General features: G+C 42.9%; 1 protein-coding gene across 1 annotated transcript in view; it reads left to right on the top strand.

The window, feature by feature from the left end:
- The window catches only part of galnt1 (UDP-N-acetyl-alpha-D-galactosamine:polypeptide N-acetylgalactosaminyltransferase 1), a 48,759-nt gene extending 32,182 nt beyond the window's left edge, over positions 1-16,577 (top strand). Inside the window, exons 5-14 of the mRNA XM_084358691.1 lie at positions 4,463-4,629; positions 5,199-5,326; positions 5,412-5,491; positions 5,865-6,035; positions 9,514-9,631; positions 9,962-10,142; positions 12,193-12,332; positions 12,529-12,627; positions 12,829-12,963; positions 14,320-16,577. Of these exons, the coding sequence (XP_084214817.1) occupies positions 4,463-4,629; positions 5,199-5,326; positions 5,412-5,491; positions 5,865-6,035; positions 9,514-9,631; positions 9,962-10,142; positions 12,193-12,332; positions 12,529-12,627; positions 12,829-12,963; positions 14,320-14,466 (1,366 nt within the window). The 3' untranslated portion in view covers positions 14,467-16,577. The remainder of the gene's footprint in view (positions 1-4,462; positions 4,630-5,198; positions 5,327-5,411; positions 5,492-5,864; positions 6,036-9,513; positions 9,632-9,961; positions 10,143-12,192; positions 12,333-12,528; positions 12,628-12,828; positions 12,964-14,319) is intronic.
- Positions 16,578-17,919: the final 1,342 nt, after the last annotated feature.

Here is a 17,919-nt window from a genome sequence, read left to right as displayed (position 1 = left end):
GAGCTAAATTAACATATAGAGAAGTATTAAAGTAGAGCATGACTTGCTTCTACTTGCTGGATTTTGATTTCCCCTAATGACTCAATGATAGCTCTGATGACGCAGGATGACAGTGGCTAAAACTGTCCTTTGAATCAGTTTCCTATCAGTCTGTACAAGCTCACAGCTCTTGGTTTGTTTTTAAGAAACCAGCGTGAACACAAACTGTACCAGAACTAAAATCCAATGATGTTTTTTTTCCCCTGTGGTCTGGACCCAATGAACCAAACTACACATGTGATAGTAACCTTCCACAGTGTCTTTTGAGTATCTTTATTAAAACCTGCTTAGGTTAGTGGACGGCGTTTATATTGTGCTTTACTAGACTAAGAGTCCAAGACGCTCACAGCACTTTCCATTACATGCCACATTTAGCCATTCATACACCAATGGCACAGCATCGGCATGTAGACTGCAGGAGCCAGGTATCGAACCACCGACCCTCCGATTAGTTGGCAACCACTCGACCACCTGAGCCACCCCCAAGAAGTATCATAGAGTATGGAAGTGGGACATAGCTTGCCAGAGATTTTATGTGGTGACCTCATGCTGCACCGGCATGTGTTACTAAAAGGTCCAAGCAATAAAGTAAGATTCATTTCTAATCCATGTCTAATAGCCCTTTGGCTCACCCTGATGACTGTTCCCTCACTCTCCTGTTTCAGCAGGAAATACATCACATTAGGGAAATAATGATACAATTTCCTGATACCTTGAAGGTAACAGCACCTTCAGCTCTGGCGTACCACACTTTAAGCTCACTTCCTTGTAGTTACTAAAATGTCAAGAAAACCAAACAGAAATAAACACTAGTCAGTTTCAAGGATAATGATTAGCGAAAAAAGACGCCGCTTTTGTTTACTTCAGTAATACTAGGTTGTGATTCCCGAGTCCTTCTCTATAATGAGTCGTTTAGTGTTACCTAAGTGTCTGTCAGTGCCAGTGGCTGCAGGTCGCTCAGTCTTCAGACAGGCAGTCAGAACAGCAGACAGGCGTGCATCCGCCCAGCAGCTCGGAAGAAATGTCAAGGTTAGTTTAAGCAGGTGGAAACCAGCCCCCACTCCTCACCCCTTTTCTGCACTTCACCAGAGGAACATGCATAGATCAGTAATGAAGGTTTTCAGAACGATAGACAGAAAGACTGACTGACAGTCACAAGACTGACAGACAGGGGCACATGCACACTAGACGGGCAAGAAAGAAAGAGGACATTGATCCGTGAAATGGGTTTTAGTCTTTGAGCGAGAGTTGATTACTAGGTGTGTTTTCACTCAGCCTTCTCTCCGTCTATCTGCTTTTCCAATTAGGAGATAAGACAGAGTCAATATCGAGCAGGGCAACGTGTCTGTGTGTGAAGGCATGCGTACGTTTGTGTTTATTTGTGTGTGTGTGTGTGTGTGTGTGTGTAGAAAGGCAGGTGTAGGGAAACTGAATGAATTCATCATAGACAAGCAGGTCGTCATTAGCTGAAACTTTGAAGCAGAAAGACACTGATGGTTTATTTTTATTTTTCAGCAGTGCAGTTATTGAGTACAGACAAAATGAAAGACAGGTCATTCTGACATTACAGTCAAGCCTGTGTGTGTGTGTGTGTGTGTGTGTGTGTGTGTGTGTGTGTGTGTGTGTGTGTGTGTGTGTGTGTGTGTGTGTGTGTGTGTGTGTGTGTGTGTGTGTGTGCATATGTAATTGGGTGGATCTGCAGTATATGAAAACACTTTCCATGACCACACCTTTCAGAAAACTTGACATTTTCTCCTTTTTTTTTAAAGATCCTGACTGCAATGTTTTTATGAGAATACATACATAGATGTATGTGTGTGTTTATGCTGCAAGACTGACGCTGCTTAATCAGAACCAGTCTGCCCGCCCATCCCAACTATCCCTACAATCCACTGGCTGGAGAAACAGCCTGTAACTCATTACCCCGCTTTGCTGTTGCCAAACGTTGCTCCAGCACCCTGACTGTTTGGATACACACACAGAGGACTCAGAGCAACCACTCCTTAGTTTTTGAAATCATGTGACACACATGTGTCAACACATGTTGGTTTTGTGGTCACACAGAGGTCCTGTTCTTGAAAAGTGGAAAGTGTTGGTTGTTATGTTTATGAAGAGAGAAATAATGAACTGACGTGTGTAACAGTTAAAGGACTCAAAGGGTGTCTCTGTTTTTACAGTGAATCATCTTGTGTGCTCATCGACCTCCCTTCCTTGCAGAGAGTGTGAGCATGCACACAGACTGAGAATCACTGTGTGTGCGCGCGCGTGTGTGTGCGTGTGTGTGTTATTTAACGTGCTCCAGAGGCAGCTGCAGGATGGAGTGTATTGTTGACCTCCTCTCCTCTGTTGCTGTTACATTCCTTCTGTCAGAGAGAGAGCGAGAGAGAGAGGAAGCACAAGGAGGGGAGGGAGTTTTGAAGATTGAGGAAGAGAAATCATATTCGGTTGTGTTTTGTATTGAGAGTTGAGTCTGTCAGAGGAAGGACTTCACAAGCTGGTTTCAGATTTGTCGTCAATCGATGACAGTTGATTCTAAATCATGTTCTCCAATTACACTGATGTCTGCCTAATTTGTTTTGGTCTTTTTTTTAATTGGAGAGCAACATTTAACATTCATTTGGAATTGAACGAGTCCATATTTTCTGCCATCTGTTGTGCAAATCAGTCCATCTGTAATATGTGTATTTTTCCCACTGATTAGAGAAAGGTTTAAAAACAGTTTCCTGGAAATATATCTGTTAATTTTGGTTGATGAGATAATTATCAAGACTTGTACGCCTTAAGAAACCGTAGATATAATGTGACAAACCTCGTTAAAGACTTTACAAATGGCCATGTACTTGTCTGTAACACATGCAGTTATCCAAAGATGTATTTTATACATGAATATTGCTGTGTAAAGGGCTTTCCACACCACAACTATAACCACAACGACATTGTGGAACAATGTTGGAAGATTTACTTTCAGTGTCTTTACTGATGTCCTCTTGGACGATCACAAGTAAAGTATGAAAAACATTTTTTCCATATACAACCACTCTTGTTGAGTGTTGGATTCTCTTTATTCATCTCATCTTTGAAGAACCTTTTTTCTTCTTGTTTCTTTTGTTGTCATTAATATCCATTTTTCTAAGATGCTGAGGTGCCACTGTTAGCAGAACCACCATCTATTGTAGTCTGTTTACAGTAACACTGAAATAAAAGTGCCTAAAATGCCATCAATCAAGCTTTTGTGGGAACCCACAAATTTCTTCTTTCAACCCCAAACTGATTTTGTCAGCCAAGGTAATAAACGTTTTTATGAGCTAGACATGAAAAATATATGAACACAATATCCTGTTACAGTATATGATGTAGCCTATAATAAAAGTGATGAATATAAAAAAAAAAATACTGCAGTAGATTTTCTGAAAATTCACTTGGGAATGGGTAGGCAGTTGGCACAAGACAATGACAGAAGCAACTGGTGCAAAGTAAAGGTTCACTGTGTTCGACAGGCTAAGAGGCTCATTGTCATATTGAAATCAAATAAAACCGCCCTTAAAACATTAACTATTCTTTGGAAAGATCTCAAGTGTAATTAAAACTACACAAACTTTATACTTAATTGCTTAAACAAAGCAAACCCACCAGTGTGATCATTTAAGATAATATTTCTCAGGGGATTATCTCAATAAGCCTGTGACCGTCTCCACTTCAATAATATCCATCTCCACTCATGCCCGCTCTCCTCTGTGTCTCAATAAGTGGGTTTTGATGTGTGTGCTCCACACTGCTATGATAATGACTCACACTCTAATTAGCATCACTAATCAACTGTCATCATGCTGACCCGCTGTTTCTGTGTGTGTCTTTCTCCATCTAAATTTGAGGATACATGCTTGGATGCTCGCTCATTATTCACCCTCAGTGTTTTTTCTTTATTTGAAGTCGATAAAAATGTTATTTTTTCACAGAGCCATAAATGATGAGTTGATTAATGCAGCGACTCCACGACTGACTAATGTGGTTTAGTTGATGTTTAAGCCGCAGCTATTTCCCTCTTGTTCATCTCTCTCTTGTGTAGACTCACTTTAGCTGCAGCTCTCTCTCAGTAACAGTCTCTTACAATCAGACAGAGGCTGCATTGTGATGTCTCTACTAGAGTGTTTTTCTCTTCTCTCGCTCTGTCTCTGTCAGCTCAGTTTTATCTGTGTTCAAAGCCTACAACTTCACTTATTGCGCATGTCTTTGTGTAACCATGTTTGTGTTGGATTTCCAATGCAATTCACACACTTACACTTCTTGTGCCTTGACAATGTGTTGTCTGTTCAGCATCTTAACAATTTGAAATTTGCTTCATATCCACATCCTCATTAAGTATCTTTCCATCGTTCCGCGTTCAAAGCCACATTCTGATTGTTTTGGTTTTTTGTCTTCGTAGGTGCAAGAACAAGTTATACCCAGATAACCTTCCTCGTACTAGCGTGGTGATTGTATTTCACAATGAGGCATGGAGCACGCTGCTGCGAACCGTCCACTCCGTCATCGACCGCTCTCCACACACACTGCTGGAGGAGATTGTGCTGGTGGACGATGCCAGCGAGCGAGGTATATCCACACACACACACATTGCAGATAATTCCTTCAGTGCTTGTGCCTCTTGTTTGAGGCTTAGCCTATTTTTTTTAGAGCTACTGTATGATTTTGCAGAGTTCATCTATGTGTGTGTGTGAGTGTGTCTGCACTGATGCCCAACAGCCAGTCAGCATATATGGGCTGTGTGTGTGTGCCACTCCACCCTGTGCAATGCTGCTAATCCCTGTTTGGGAGAGATTAGGTCTTTAATTCGCCAGCCGCAGGGATTACACTCTGTTATTACCCTCAATCCCCCCCATCCGCCACCACACCGCACCATTTCACCCTATGGGACCTCAGGTTGGATGTTGCACGTCACAGGGTGTGTGTGTGTTTGGGGTGAATGAAGGAAGGGGAGCTATCTGCAGGTGGCAGAGAAGTCGGCAGGCATGCTCAGCCACATTCACACAAGCAAAAAACACAAACACACTTAACTTTTTGATCTCCATTGCTACAGAATGTTGGAGGAGTCGCTTGTGTGTGTTTTTGTCTGTCTTGTGTGTATATTAACTCTTTTCTATGTGTTTATTCCTACGTTTAAGATTTCCTGAAGCGGCCACTGGAGCAGTACGTCAGAAGGCTGGAAGTCCCTGTCCGAGTGGTGAGGATGGAGCAGCGGTCGGGACTCATCCGCGCTCGCCTTAAGGGAGCATCCCTCTCTACTGGCCAGGTGCGTGACACCCCGCTACCCAGTGACCTCTGTATGGTGTGTGCACTGGCTGGTTTGTCTAAGGATCCCTTTTCCATGTTTCTAGGTCATCACCTTTCTGGATGCGCATTGCGAATGCACAACTGGGTGGCTGGAGCCGCTGCTCGCCCGCATCAAGCAAGACAAGTAAGACACACGCACGTAAAAAAAAAAAAAGTCGACACACCAATGACAAGCATAAAAAAATCAATTAAGCATTGTTGAGTCTGCAGGGGCCTTGCCCTTGCCCTTGTGTTTATTTGCTGTTTAATTACTCATTCTCTGTTAACTGCTTTTTGCAAGCAGCTACTCACACGCACACACCAAACACACAGAGGCTTTACAAAGGTGTGATGAGTGATGGCTGATGGGAAGTCACAGCATGGTCCATTGTTTAAATGCATGTGGTTCTGGAGGTGCGGCACCTCGCAGATGCGCACTTTGTCATGATTGATGACCACCTGAGGTTATAAACAGCAGTCTGACAGATGTGTGTGTGTGTGTGTGCGCGTTGCTGTAGGAGAACAGTGGTGTGCCCAATCATCGACGTGATCAGCGATGATACCTTCGAGTACATGGCAGGATCCGACATGACGTACGGCGGCTTCAACTGGAAGCTCAACTTCCGCTGGTACCCCGTGCCCCAGAGAGAGATGGACCGCCGCAAAGGAGACCGCACGCTGCCCGTCAGGTTGGTGATAACGGAGGGATGAACTTTCAAATAAGACGATCCGGGTTTGACTTGCTGTATCGAAGTGTCTCTCAGCCAGTTTAATCCCCACCAGCTCCGGGCTGCTGTTGTGCAGCTGACCCTGACCTCTCTGTTGAGTCAAGTGAAAAGAGAATTTGCCTGCAGGGACATAATTGAATCATTAGTAAAATACCACATGAATCATACACACGAAGTCAGCCAGTCAGCTGTTTAAAATAACTTATATCCTGTGAGCTGTAGCATTGCTGATAGGCATTCACAATTGATGTGCACGGAGTAATCACCCTCCACCATTTAATTTACCACAGTTAATAATCATAAAATGCTCCTCGGGCAGAAATAGTGCAAGAATCAGTTGAACTTTCCTCTGTAGCTGAAGTCAAGATGTTCATAAGATTCTGTGTCATTTTGTCCCTTGTATCATTTCTTATGGTCCAGGCCTCGGGAGCTAAATTCAAGAGCTTATTTTTGCCTGTCTATCATCTGTTCTTCCTGCTCTTGTTTCGAAGCATGCTTGACGCCGTTATTCAAGGTCACACACATAATATATCTTACGTAACACTCTGTGCCCCTATTTTCAGCTGTTTTTCACAGCTCTGTGTGACAAAATGTTCCTAAGGGTGTCTTGTAAGTGGCCTAAAAAACAAAAATGGGATGTAGTGTCAGGGCAGGAAATTAAGAAGCACTTTACACTAATGACATGATTTACATAAACCCTGTCACGAAGAAGTTCTGCATTAGAACTAAGAGCTATTTTTCAGTTTGGAGCTTGTGTATTAAGTTTTAGTTATTCTAGCAAAGCCAGATCTATATCCACAGCACCAGTTCTCATTCTGGCTTGTTTGTATTTCTTTAAATGAATCACAATTGTCTTGGGCAGTGCTAAACCCAGGATGCAGCAATAACTTGTTTTGCTCGTGGGGAATCGATCCCTGGCATTAAAGGATAAATTCACCCAAAAATGACATTTCAGTCTTTGTCTATTCACCCCATGCTGAAGGGAAGTCAGGTGATGTTTTGTAATCCAGAAGTCATTTCTGGAGCTTCACAGCAAAACAGACTTTGCAGCATTCTCTGAAACAACTGAAGTAGGTCGGGACTTGTTTTAAAACATAGAAACAACTGAAGAAAAAAAATATTGATAATTTTACACATCAAACTCAACAATGTTAAATCTGTTAAACCATGTCTTGTGGATCACCTGTGAGTGTCTTCAAGTGTTAATTGATAGTCTCACATGTTTGTTTTGTGGCCACTGAGGATTAAAAAGTAAAATGTAGGCCCTAATGGGATTTGAACCCATGACCCCTGGTTTACAAGACCAGTGCTCTAACCACTGAGCTATAGAGCCCTTGTTAAGAGGTCAATATCAGCGCAGTTATATAAAGGTAACACCTTGTACAACCATGGGCGTGGAGCCAGACTAGATGAACCAGTTACAGGAGTATTCTCCTGAGCTTGCAAAATCTCTGGAGCTTCTCAGCAAAGCAGCTTGCAGCATTCTCCCAAACAAATGAAGTAGATGGAGACTTGTTTAAAAATGTAAACAAAAACAACAACTGAATAAAATGGCTCCATACAGCTCATCCGGCATAATCCAAGTCCCTGGAAGCCCTGAGATCAAAAGCTTTGATACGACATTATGTGTCCTTTTTTAAAGACTAAATCTTCACTGTAGCAGCTGAGTTAAAAGTGTTGGCATTGTCTCTTCAAATCCATCAGGGTTCTTTGGGCTTCTGAAGAATTGTATAGATTTTTTAAATTTTTTTGAATAAGTCCCCAATTACTTCAGTTGTTTAGGAGACAGCTGCAATGCTGTTTTGCTGTGAAGCTACAGAAATGTTTTGTGGACTTTCCATTGTTGTGAGTATGATTTTAGATAATGACTGAATTTTCCTTTTTGGGTTTACCAATCCCTCAAAATGACTAAATTCTTGCAAAAGAAAAAAATAACCGCTGCTAGCTTGTTTAAAGTCATACCTTTAGTGACCAGATCAGGGTTTAAGTCATTTTGCATTTTCAGTGTGCACGTTGCTACCTTTAAGTTTGTTGTTCCTACAGTGACGGGGATTTTGAGAACAATAAAACACAGACAGACCTGAAACAGGCACCCAATGGCAGACTTGTAACCGCAGTGTATGTCAGAGTGAGTCAGAGAAGATTTCAGTCGAGCTCCAGTAAAGCTCTCATACTGTGGAGTTTGCCAGTGGGAAATGAGCAGATACAGTAGAACAAGTCAAGACAGAGTAACACAGATGTGTTCGCACATGTGCGTTTGGTGTTAAATGGCTGCTAATACGACTACCTTGGGAATTTCTCTTCATTAGCTAATGCATAGCAATTACAGGCCTGTTGCTGTGACACTCTGAGGAGCCTCATGGAGTGACGAAACAGGAGGAAATGTCAACAGCTAAACTGGTTGTTAAAGGCTCGTCTACCTTATAATTTACAGTGCTGCGCAAAAGTCTGAGGTCACTTGGAAAGTTTCTCGTTTCAGCTGTTGGACAGAAAAAAAGTAGAACAAAGTATCCAAGGTCGTAGAGTAGACCTATGAAATGACAGATTAAAGGACCTCGTGTCAGTTCGATGCCGAAACTCCTCCAAACGATGAGCTGAGAGAAAAATCCTTTATTTAAATTTTAGTTGCCTTTTATTTTAGCAGTATTTGCTTTCTTTCAATGTCAATGTGGTTGAAGCAAAAAACATCTTTGTGTGTATCACTTTACACATTGTGTATCACTCACTGTTTGGATAAATGTCTTTAATTAGAGATTGTGTTGCACTACAGTGTTTATCAGGATTCCCACAAATTAGTAGGTTTTGTTTCTTTTTCTGTGATGTGTTGAGTCTTGTAAAAATAGTGGTTTAATTGTCAGCTGAAGAGTTTAGAGAGCTTTGATGTGTTTATAGTAAAAAGAAAATGTATATGTATGAATGATATTGTCATCACTTGGGTTTGATTCTTCTGTTATTATCTGAGATTGTTAAACAGCATGTGTGTTGTTCAGCGAGCTAGTGTTCTTGTTGCTTATTATTTCCCACTCTCAGTACAGTGCTGTAAACAAACTGTCACCCTGCATGCTCTCAGGATGTGTTTCATCTGTGTTTGTCCATTTGTATGCAACGATTGTGTGTTGGTAAGTGAACTTGGATGTCGACTGAAAGCAAAAACAGGCAGTAAGGAAAATACGCCTGATCTACAGAGGAGGAAACCGTTCTGTGAGGGGGAGAAATAGGGGAAGGCCATTAAACACAACCAACAGTGAAGTGAGCAGAAAAACAGTGAATGATAAAAACAGGAAAGCGCCGAAGCACAGGGGGTGAGAGCAGTGAAATATAAAACTGTGGGATCTGCGATGGAATCTGTAGATACTGTGTGACCTTTTAGAAAGCCGGCCATCAGTGAATTAAGTGGCACCTCGCCCTTAATTTAACCTCCTCTCCCGTCCCTCTGCAGGACTCCCACCATGGCAGGCGGCTTGTTCTCCATAGACAGAGATTATTTCCAGGAGATCGGCACGTATGACGCAGGCATGGACATCTGGGGTGGAGAGAACCTGGAAATCTCTTTCAGAGTGAGTGAACACACCCGCAGCCAATCGACATGACTGTTTTCTTCCATCCACTGGCAGGCAGTCAGGAGTGTCTGCTCGGGGTCAGAAACACACACATGCACAAATGACACTTGTGACTTTCTGACTAAATTGTTGACTTGAGTAATATTTGTCGGGCGTCATTCTGACTGGCATTCATCAGACTTTATTCGCAACACAGACAGGAGCGAGCTGCGTCATCCAGCTCCTAGCAGAGTTCACCAGTCAGCCTTTGCTCATCAAGCAATCAGACTTTACATTCTGTCATTTCTACACTGTATACTGTATAAATGTGTTCTTTGTGCTTCACAGATTTGGCAGTGCGGTGGGACCCTGGAGATCGTCACATGCTCTCACGTGGGTCACGTGTTCAGAAAGGCCACGCCCTACACGTTTCCCGGAGGAACGGGACAGATCATCAACAAAAACAACCGACGCCTGGCCGAAGTCTGGATGGATGAATTTAAAAACTTCTTCTATATCATCTCTCCTGGTGAGTTGGCCCGTCTGTGTGTGTGTGTGTGTGTGTGTGTGTGTGTGTGTGTGTGTGTGTGTGTGTGTCTGTGTCTGTGTCTGTGTGTGTGTGTGTGTGTGTGTGTGTGTCTGCACATTTAAGCATGCATATATGTGCTTGTGTGTGGAGCTTAATCTCTGTGGCAGTTGTGATCTGTCCATTAACCCGGTGACAGTGCGATATTGCAGTGGTGACCCAACAGTGCGGGACGGGGGGGGCGGCAAGTAATTTCACGCTACTAAGCATTTATTGACTCACACAAACGTATACACACACACACACACACACGCACAGGCTGGCAATGAAGAGACAACCAAAAGTAAATTCTTTAAATAGTGAATGTTTTTAGATGCAAAGCACTTCTTAGAACCGGCTTTGAACTCGCTCACAAACTCAATCGTTCACTTTCCTTTAGCAGGCTACAGATTCTCCACAAGGGGGAGCTGTTCTGGCGACTGCTGACAAACCAGTTCTAAACATGCAAAATCTGCACCAGTTACGAGGTAGTAAAATAACATCAGCAGCAGCAGTTTAGACCTGCAGAAGTACATATTTTGATGTTGCCACCTACAGGCAAAGAAAGTAACAGCGAAACAGCAGTATTAGAGTCCCCGAAGCAGCTCTCTGCTCTGCTCCGCGGAGAATACCACCTTTTTTTTCTCTTTTTTTTTGACGTAAGCGGACCGTAGCTGTGTCTATCAGCACAGAGCAGGTCAAGTCTGTCAAGTCTGACAGGAAGTCAGGCAGCGGAACAGCATAGTGCAACCCGTCAGTTATTAAAAATAAAACATTGTGTACTGACTCAGGATCTACAGCACAACAAAGTCGGAAAGATTAACAACAAACACACTAAAAGCTGACACAATTTAACTACGTAGCCTACTCAACGACAGTTGCTGGTAGCCTGTGTAGTGGCTACCGCCTAAGGCGATTTACCGGACCAATTCCAATAATTTTTGCACCGGTTAGTCATTTAGCAGTGTTTCCCACACATAGACTTTACTTGGGCGAACATTTTTTACCTTTATTTGTTTGTTTATTTTTTTTGTTTGTTTGAGGTGCCCCATGTAGCCTGATAGATTGAACTGTGATGTAATTATTCGGTGTGACACGTTAGTCATTTTGAGTCGGCACAGAAAATGTTCGTGGTAGTGGTTGCTCAGAGCATTTAAGATAATGGTGTCAGTCAAGGAAGTAGGCTGGTAAGGCTTATATATATGTAAGTCAACTCACAACAAACTTTATGGCTTTTCTTTAACTATTTTTTCTGACTTGAAGATGCCCCTATTATCAGTGCCACCCACAAAGCTTCTTCCACCTAGAGAAATGAAACTGGACTATTTTGAATCACTGAAAACGCTGAAACAAGAGAGCAGTTCAGAGGTCTGGAGCCAGGCTGTACAATACATTCGAGTGTTTTCTGCTCTTCCATGAGTCAGGAGAGCTGCTCTGTTATAACTCACTCTAGTCTGACCCTGCACATCCTATAAAAATCATGGGACTGATGAGCATGAGGAGCAGGAGGTCGGCACTACACTGTGGACAAACCAACACACACACACACTATCTGCTCAGTGTTTAGAACATATTGAGCAAACATCATTACTGACAATGAAGAATTAGATTATCCTGCAAAACTGGTTTGAAATGTGTGTTTCCAGAAATTAGATCATTTTACGGAAGCTTTTCTGATAGTCGTGAATTCAGGCTAACTGCAGCCACTCCACCTCGTCTAGAGAGGTTTGATGTTCAACAAATAGGTTTTTGTTGAAGTGTCACTTCAGCATTTGGCAGTTTCAGGTTCTTGGCCGTCAGATGGTTAGCTCTGCATTTCAGTGACACTGGGTCTAGCTGTGGGTGCTTCAGATCAATGCGTGACCTCGTTCTACGTTGTAGTACCAATGAAACCCTTTTAAATAATCTGCACATGGAAAATGAGTTTAACAGCCTGTCAACAAACACTGGGCTGTATGAATGTAGTTTGGCGCCATCGTTACTGACCTTTGTATTAATATGTGTGTGTGTCCAGGTGTGACCAAAGTGGACTACGGTGACATCACGTCTCGCACGTCTCTGAGACAAAAGCTTCAATGTAAACCCTTCAGTTGGTACTTGGAGAACGTCTACCCCGACTCCCAGATCCCCAGGCACTATTACTCCCTGGGAGAGGTACACTTTTTCTCACTCACACTCACACACACACTCTTAGATACACAGACACAACTGTGATTCACTTCCTTAAGGCTGAAATCCAAGCAGACATAAAAAAAAAAAAACCCCGAAACCTGTTTGACTCAAAGGGTGTGGTTTTATGTTCAGGTAATTGTGTTGCTTCATGTGTTTTCTGTCTGTGTATTCTGCTCAGATCCGTAATGTGGAGACCAACCAGTGCCTGGACAACATGGCTCGCAAGGAGAATGAGAAAGTCGGCATTTTCAATTGCCACGGCATGGGAGGCAACCAGGTATCTAAAGACCAAGACAAAGAAAAAAAAGCAAAACAAAGAGATATCATTAAAAAAGGTGTAAAAACTGTTTTCCACAGTGATATCAGGGTCATTCCTGTCAGTACTCATGAAGGAGAGAAGTGCAAGGAAGAATGTTGTGGAGTATGAATGCGGAAAAAGATTTGTTTTAAAGTGTGTAACTGTTTGTGCGACGTGCAGGTTTTCTCCTACACGGCCAATAAGGAGATCAGGACAGACGACTTGTGTCTAGACGTGTCCAAGTTAAACGGACCCGTCATGATGCTCAAGTGTCATCACCTCAAAGGCAACCAGCTGTGGGAGTACGACCCCGTGGTGAGTGGAGGAAATTGATGTCACAGTATCTGAGGAAGTGAGAAATGCACGGGTTTACTGGTGGAGTAAACATGCACATATTAACTTACGCAGAGGCTTCTCATTCAGGTCCGGTGCAGAAAATGTATTCTTGCATTTACACCAGAATAGCATCGCAAGTTGTAGGCTTGTTATTTTTTGTATTTTCTGTTTGAAGCTGGCATAAATTAAAAAAGCAACATTGATAAAATAAAAGTGAGGAAAAGTAAATGCAAGAAAGCTACAGGACAGGACAAAAAACGTCAATACATTTTTGATTTTACTGACTTAATTTTATGTCCCCACACTTTTTGTCAGTGTTTCCTGTTGCAGAAAGACATGAATCACTACAGTTTACAATGAACAGCTTAGAAAATGTGTCCCTTAATGGAAAGGGAAATGGGAAAAAACACCAAAGGGGTGCTGGACGTGCACCAATCTGTCTATAAGTAAAGAAATTGAAAGTAACACAGCTTCTTTATGCCTCTGCGCCGGCAATAGCCACGGCCGGAGATATCTCATGAACACCTGGAGGTAATTCAAATTTGGCACAAACGTTCACTGGTGTGGTCAAAGTCACTGTGACCTCACAAAACCTTTTTTTTTTTGCAATAGCTCAAGAATTCATATGATAATAATGACAAAATTTTCATTTTAGAAATGTGTAGCTTCTCCTGTTCAGTCAGAATCATTTTGAATTGCCAAGCATGTGAACACATGAAAGGAATTAGATTTTTTGTTTCTCTCGTGAACTTGCACACTAATAGACATACAGCAGTAGTCTACTATGAGCTGTTATTGAGCTTCATGTGATTGTCTTGCACCATGGGACAGAGCTCTCAGTCCTCTGTGCTCCTCTGTAAAAAAAAAAAAAGGTAAAGTCTCTAAGTGAAGACAGCATGTTTCTCACTGGAATCATACATGTCAGTGATAACTACCATTTCACCAAGAGCTCCACTTAATACCTTTTATTAAATTCCTTCAAAGTCTAAACTGCAACTTGACTGGTGCAAGGTGGTAATTCTAGTTTAAACCTTAAATAAACCCAGAGCGCTCCCAATCCTCACACACTATGACAACACATATTTAAGAGCTGTCATTCTGACATATTTACTGTCTTCAGCTTTAGGGTGATATATTCTAGTTGACACATTACCCAACTCAACCACAGCATGCTTCACACTGAGAGCTGAGCCAAGACTAAAAAAAATGGGAGGAACTGTATGTACACATTTTTATTTGCATAGCCATGTAGATTACAACGAGCCAGTCAAGAGTATATTTGCATCCCGTCACAGACACGCTAACACACGTTCTGTCTGTTTCCCTGCCGAGCAGAAGCTGACCCTGATCCACGTCAACAGTAACCAGTGTCTGGACAAGGCCAGCGAGGAGGACAGCCAGGTGCCCAGCGTCAGAGACTGCTCGCACACACGCTCCCAACAGTGGCTACTCCGCAACGTCACACTACCAGAGGTCTTCTGACCACACTCCGCATACTTGCAAGCACACACACTCACACACACAGTGGCCCAGAGCGAGCAATCAGGGGAACGGAGAGCGTTTGTTACAATTGGGCACGAGGAAAGGAAAGACTTCCCATGAGGGGATTCGGAAGAGATGTGGACGTATTGGACGGTACTACCTCTGCCGGAGATCAGAGGGAGAAGTGTGTTTGACACGAGGAAAGACTCCCTCTCGGAGACGATGGCTGTCGTTTTTGTTTTTGTTGTTTTTAAAGAGATTCTAACGGAGAGAGGAGAGAGACTCGCTCCCGGGCGTGGATATGAGACTGGCTGGTTCTGCACTCAAGGCTTCCCTGGACAAAGCAGTCCACCCCTCAACTCATCACTTAACGTTTACTGACTGCCTCTTATGAGAGAGTGTGTGCACTCGTGTGTGTGTGTGTGTGTGTGTGTGTGTGTGTGTGTGTGTGTGTGTGTGTGTGTGTGTGTGTGTGTGTGTGTGTGTGTGTGTGTCCTGAGATGAATGTATGCTTTGAGAAGGGAGCTGAATTCCTTGTTGATTTCTTTTTTTCTTTTTTATTTAATTTTGTAATGGATTTTGAAAATTAACTCTGGTGAACTCTATGAAGAAGGATGCATGTGTAAGCGAGTGTGTCTCGTGTGAGTGTGTCATGTGTGAGCGTGTCAGAGCCCCTCCTACAGTCTTGCAGCAGTGTATGTCTCCCTCTGGTGTTACTCCTCGGCATTTCACCCTACAGACTTCTCGCTGAGGGACTTCCAGAGGACTGCACATAAAAAAAAAGCGAGAGGACCGAACACGAGGACCAGACGTCTGCCTTCGGCAGAGATCTAGAGATAGAGAAATATGATGTTTGTGATATCTTGAGATTTCTATGTCCAGTTTTTACATGGTTTTGTCTGTTTCTACAGTCCTGTGAGAGTGCCACAGAGCAGTAACCCTAGTCTGTCTGTCTGTCTCTGTTGTCTTTAAAGATGTTTAACATGCATACAGTAGAGCTAACACACACACAGACACACACAGCGGACTCTGCATATGTAACTGATGTTCACTGCCTAACGTAGTGTTAAACCATAGGGAACTCTCCCACAAGACACTACACACACACACACACACACACACACACATTCTGTATACATATAGGAAAAAGGCTGCACTAGCCTGAAACTTAAATCCATTTTCTCATATCTTCCTCTCAATGACCTCTGAAAAAAAATACACTCCAAGGGCTTCTTTCCTCCGGTGGAGTGTGTGGATGGATGTGTGGGTGTGTGCGCGTGTCTTCAGTACTAATCCCAGTCCTGAACAAACAGCTCTCAGATTCCCTCGCTGTTGGACAACCAAGAGCCCGTAGCGTAGACTGACGGCAGAACAGCACATCGCTGCGTCCGTTGTACGAAAGAGCAAAAAGCTGCTTTTATTTTCTAAACAGAGCCGAGTGTCCGCGCTCTCCCGAGGACGTTTATCTACAGTAGGAAAAAAATCCTGGAGAGCGGCCGTTAGGATATCAAAGAGGAGTCGCTGAGGTGTGTTTGGAGAGTTAATCAGGGACAGGATGATAATTGGAAAGAGCTGAAGGGAGTGGAGAGTTGAACTGTGGATCACAGCAGGCATATCTTAATCCATAACTACATATCTCTCTTTGAAAGCTCACCTGCAGTATTTCACCATTCATATCTCAGTGAGGCAGACAGCTGAGCAGTTACATCAGTGTGTCATTCTCATTTCAACCATCATGCTCTCTCTATTCTTTTTTTTTAATTTTGTATCACTCCTGCGGCTGCGAGTCAGAGCAGGAGAGGTGAGTTTCATAAAGGTTTTAACCATTTGGGCTTCCTCCAGTGGAGGAGGGGTTTACACATAGGACACCGGTTCGTCTCTGTTGTGGGCGTGGCAGCGAGAGGAGGCCGTTGACTGATTTCATGTCTGAGCGAGTGACTGTGTGGTGAAGATGTGAGCGTTTATTTTCTGACCGTGAGACAGAGGGGAGGGTAACGATTGTTCAGGTGGGGGTTTGAAGATAACCGACATGTCCAGGCTTCCACACTGAGCTGATCCAAATGTAGAAAATAAAGGCGAAAAAGTTTACAGAACGATACGAGGCAAATGTTGATTTCTGCTTCTTCTTTTTGTCTGCACACACACTCAATACACACACGTTCCTCTCAGTCAGAAACAGGAACACTTCACAAAAATGGGATCTAAGCACCACAATTGCCAGTTTAAATGTTGGCATTGTATGTTAGTGCAAACTACGGAAGAGAGCTGGGTATTGAACTTTTATGGCACCAACCAGATTGCCTCGATACTATAGAGTATCGAAAAAGGACTTCACACCTGAGGAGTTAATGTCATAAGCAGCAGATCGGAAAATATCTCTTTTATTTCTATAAACAAATAGTATAAACAAATATTGATTCAAGGATTCTTGACCAAAAAAATCTCTGCTGGACGATGCCCTCTGGAGGTTTCTTGTAAACAAACTAAAGTTATGTTTACATTGACTTTGCGTATCCTCGAGGCCTGACGAAGCCCCAAATGCATTTCTTTCCTCATATATCATTAGAAAATCTGATTTTGTTTAAATATTTGAAATTGCACTTGATAAACATCCATGTTTAATAGTTTGCAGTCGCCTTTGTCGGCCGGTTGCTGCATTTCTTTGTGTTTTCTCAGTAGAGAAGTGTGAAACCAGCTTGTTTGTGTGCAGTATGCAAACAAAATGCGCTTGTAAAAAATAATTTGGTTTCAGTGGAAAGAGTTGGGCCCAGTGGCAACCACACGAACATGGGGTGTGAAGTGTGACCACAGCTGCATGAGGCACCCATGGGTGTTAGAAGATCATAATCTGTCTTATCTTGCCACGGCGCTGCAGAGGAGGTGAGTGTGGGCAGAAGCCAGAGGAGTCCTGTGGGAAAATGGGACTCTTCTGTCTTTTTAATAAACATGACAGTGCGGTGAAGGTAATAGAGTCGGGCAGCAGACTCACTACATGTTTTGTGTTGAGTGGATTATTCAAACTCCTTCACTTGATCTGTTGAATTATTCATTTGGCAGGATTAGACCCAGCGAGAGCCATCAGGAAGACGTATTAGACAGCAGAGTTTTGCATACACATGTTTAATAAAAGATGCTTTTGTTTTCTGAACTTGTCTCCTGTATGGGAAATGAGACGCTGGGACTTTTTTTTATACTGCAACAGCTTCTCATTACAGATTTAATCTAGCTGAAATTTTGTCTCAGAGAACACCTAAAAAAAAAATTTAAAAAAAAGGAAATGTCAGGCACTGAGAACTGAGACGTGAAAAAGTCAATCTGCAGAGTGATTTTCTCCTCGACGAAGATTAACCTGCCCCGTAGTCAAAGAAGAGTCTTCCTCGAGGATACACCTCCTCCCTCTGTTCACTCTGTGTGAACTGACTGAGTGATTCTGCCGTTAAGGAGATTTGGAGC

This window comes from Pagrus pagrus (assembly GCF_965226575.1).
Source record: "Pagrus pagrus genome assembly, chromosome: 7".
In the NCBI taxonomy this organism is placed as follows: domain Eukaryota; kingdom Metazoa; phylum Chordata; class Actinopteri; order Spariformes; family Sparidae; genus Pagrus; species Pagrus pagrus.
This window is presented reverse-complemented; position numbering and strand designations above follow the sequence as displayed.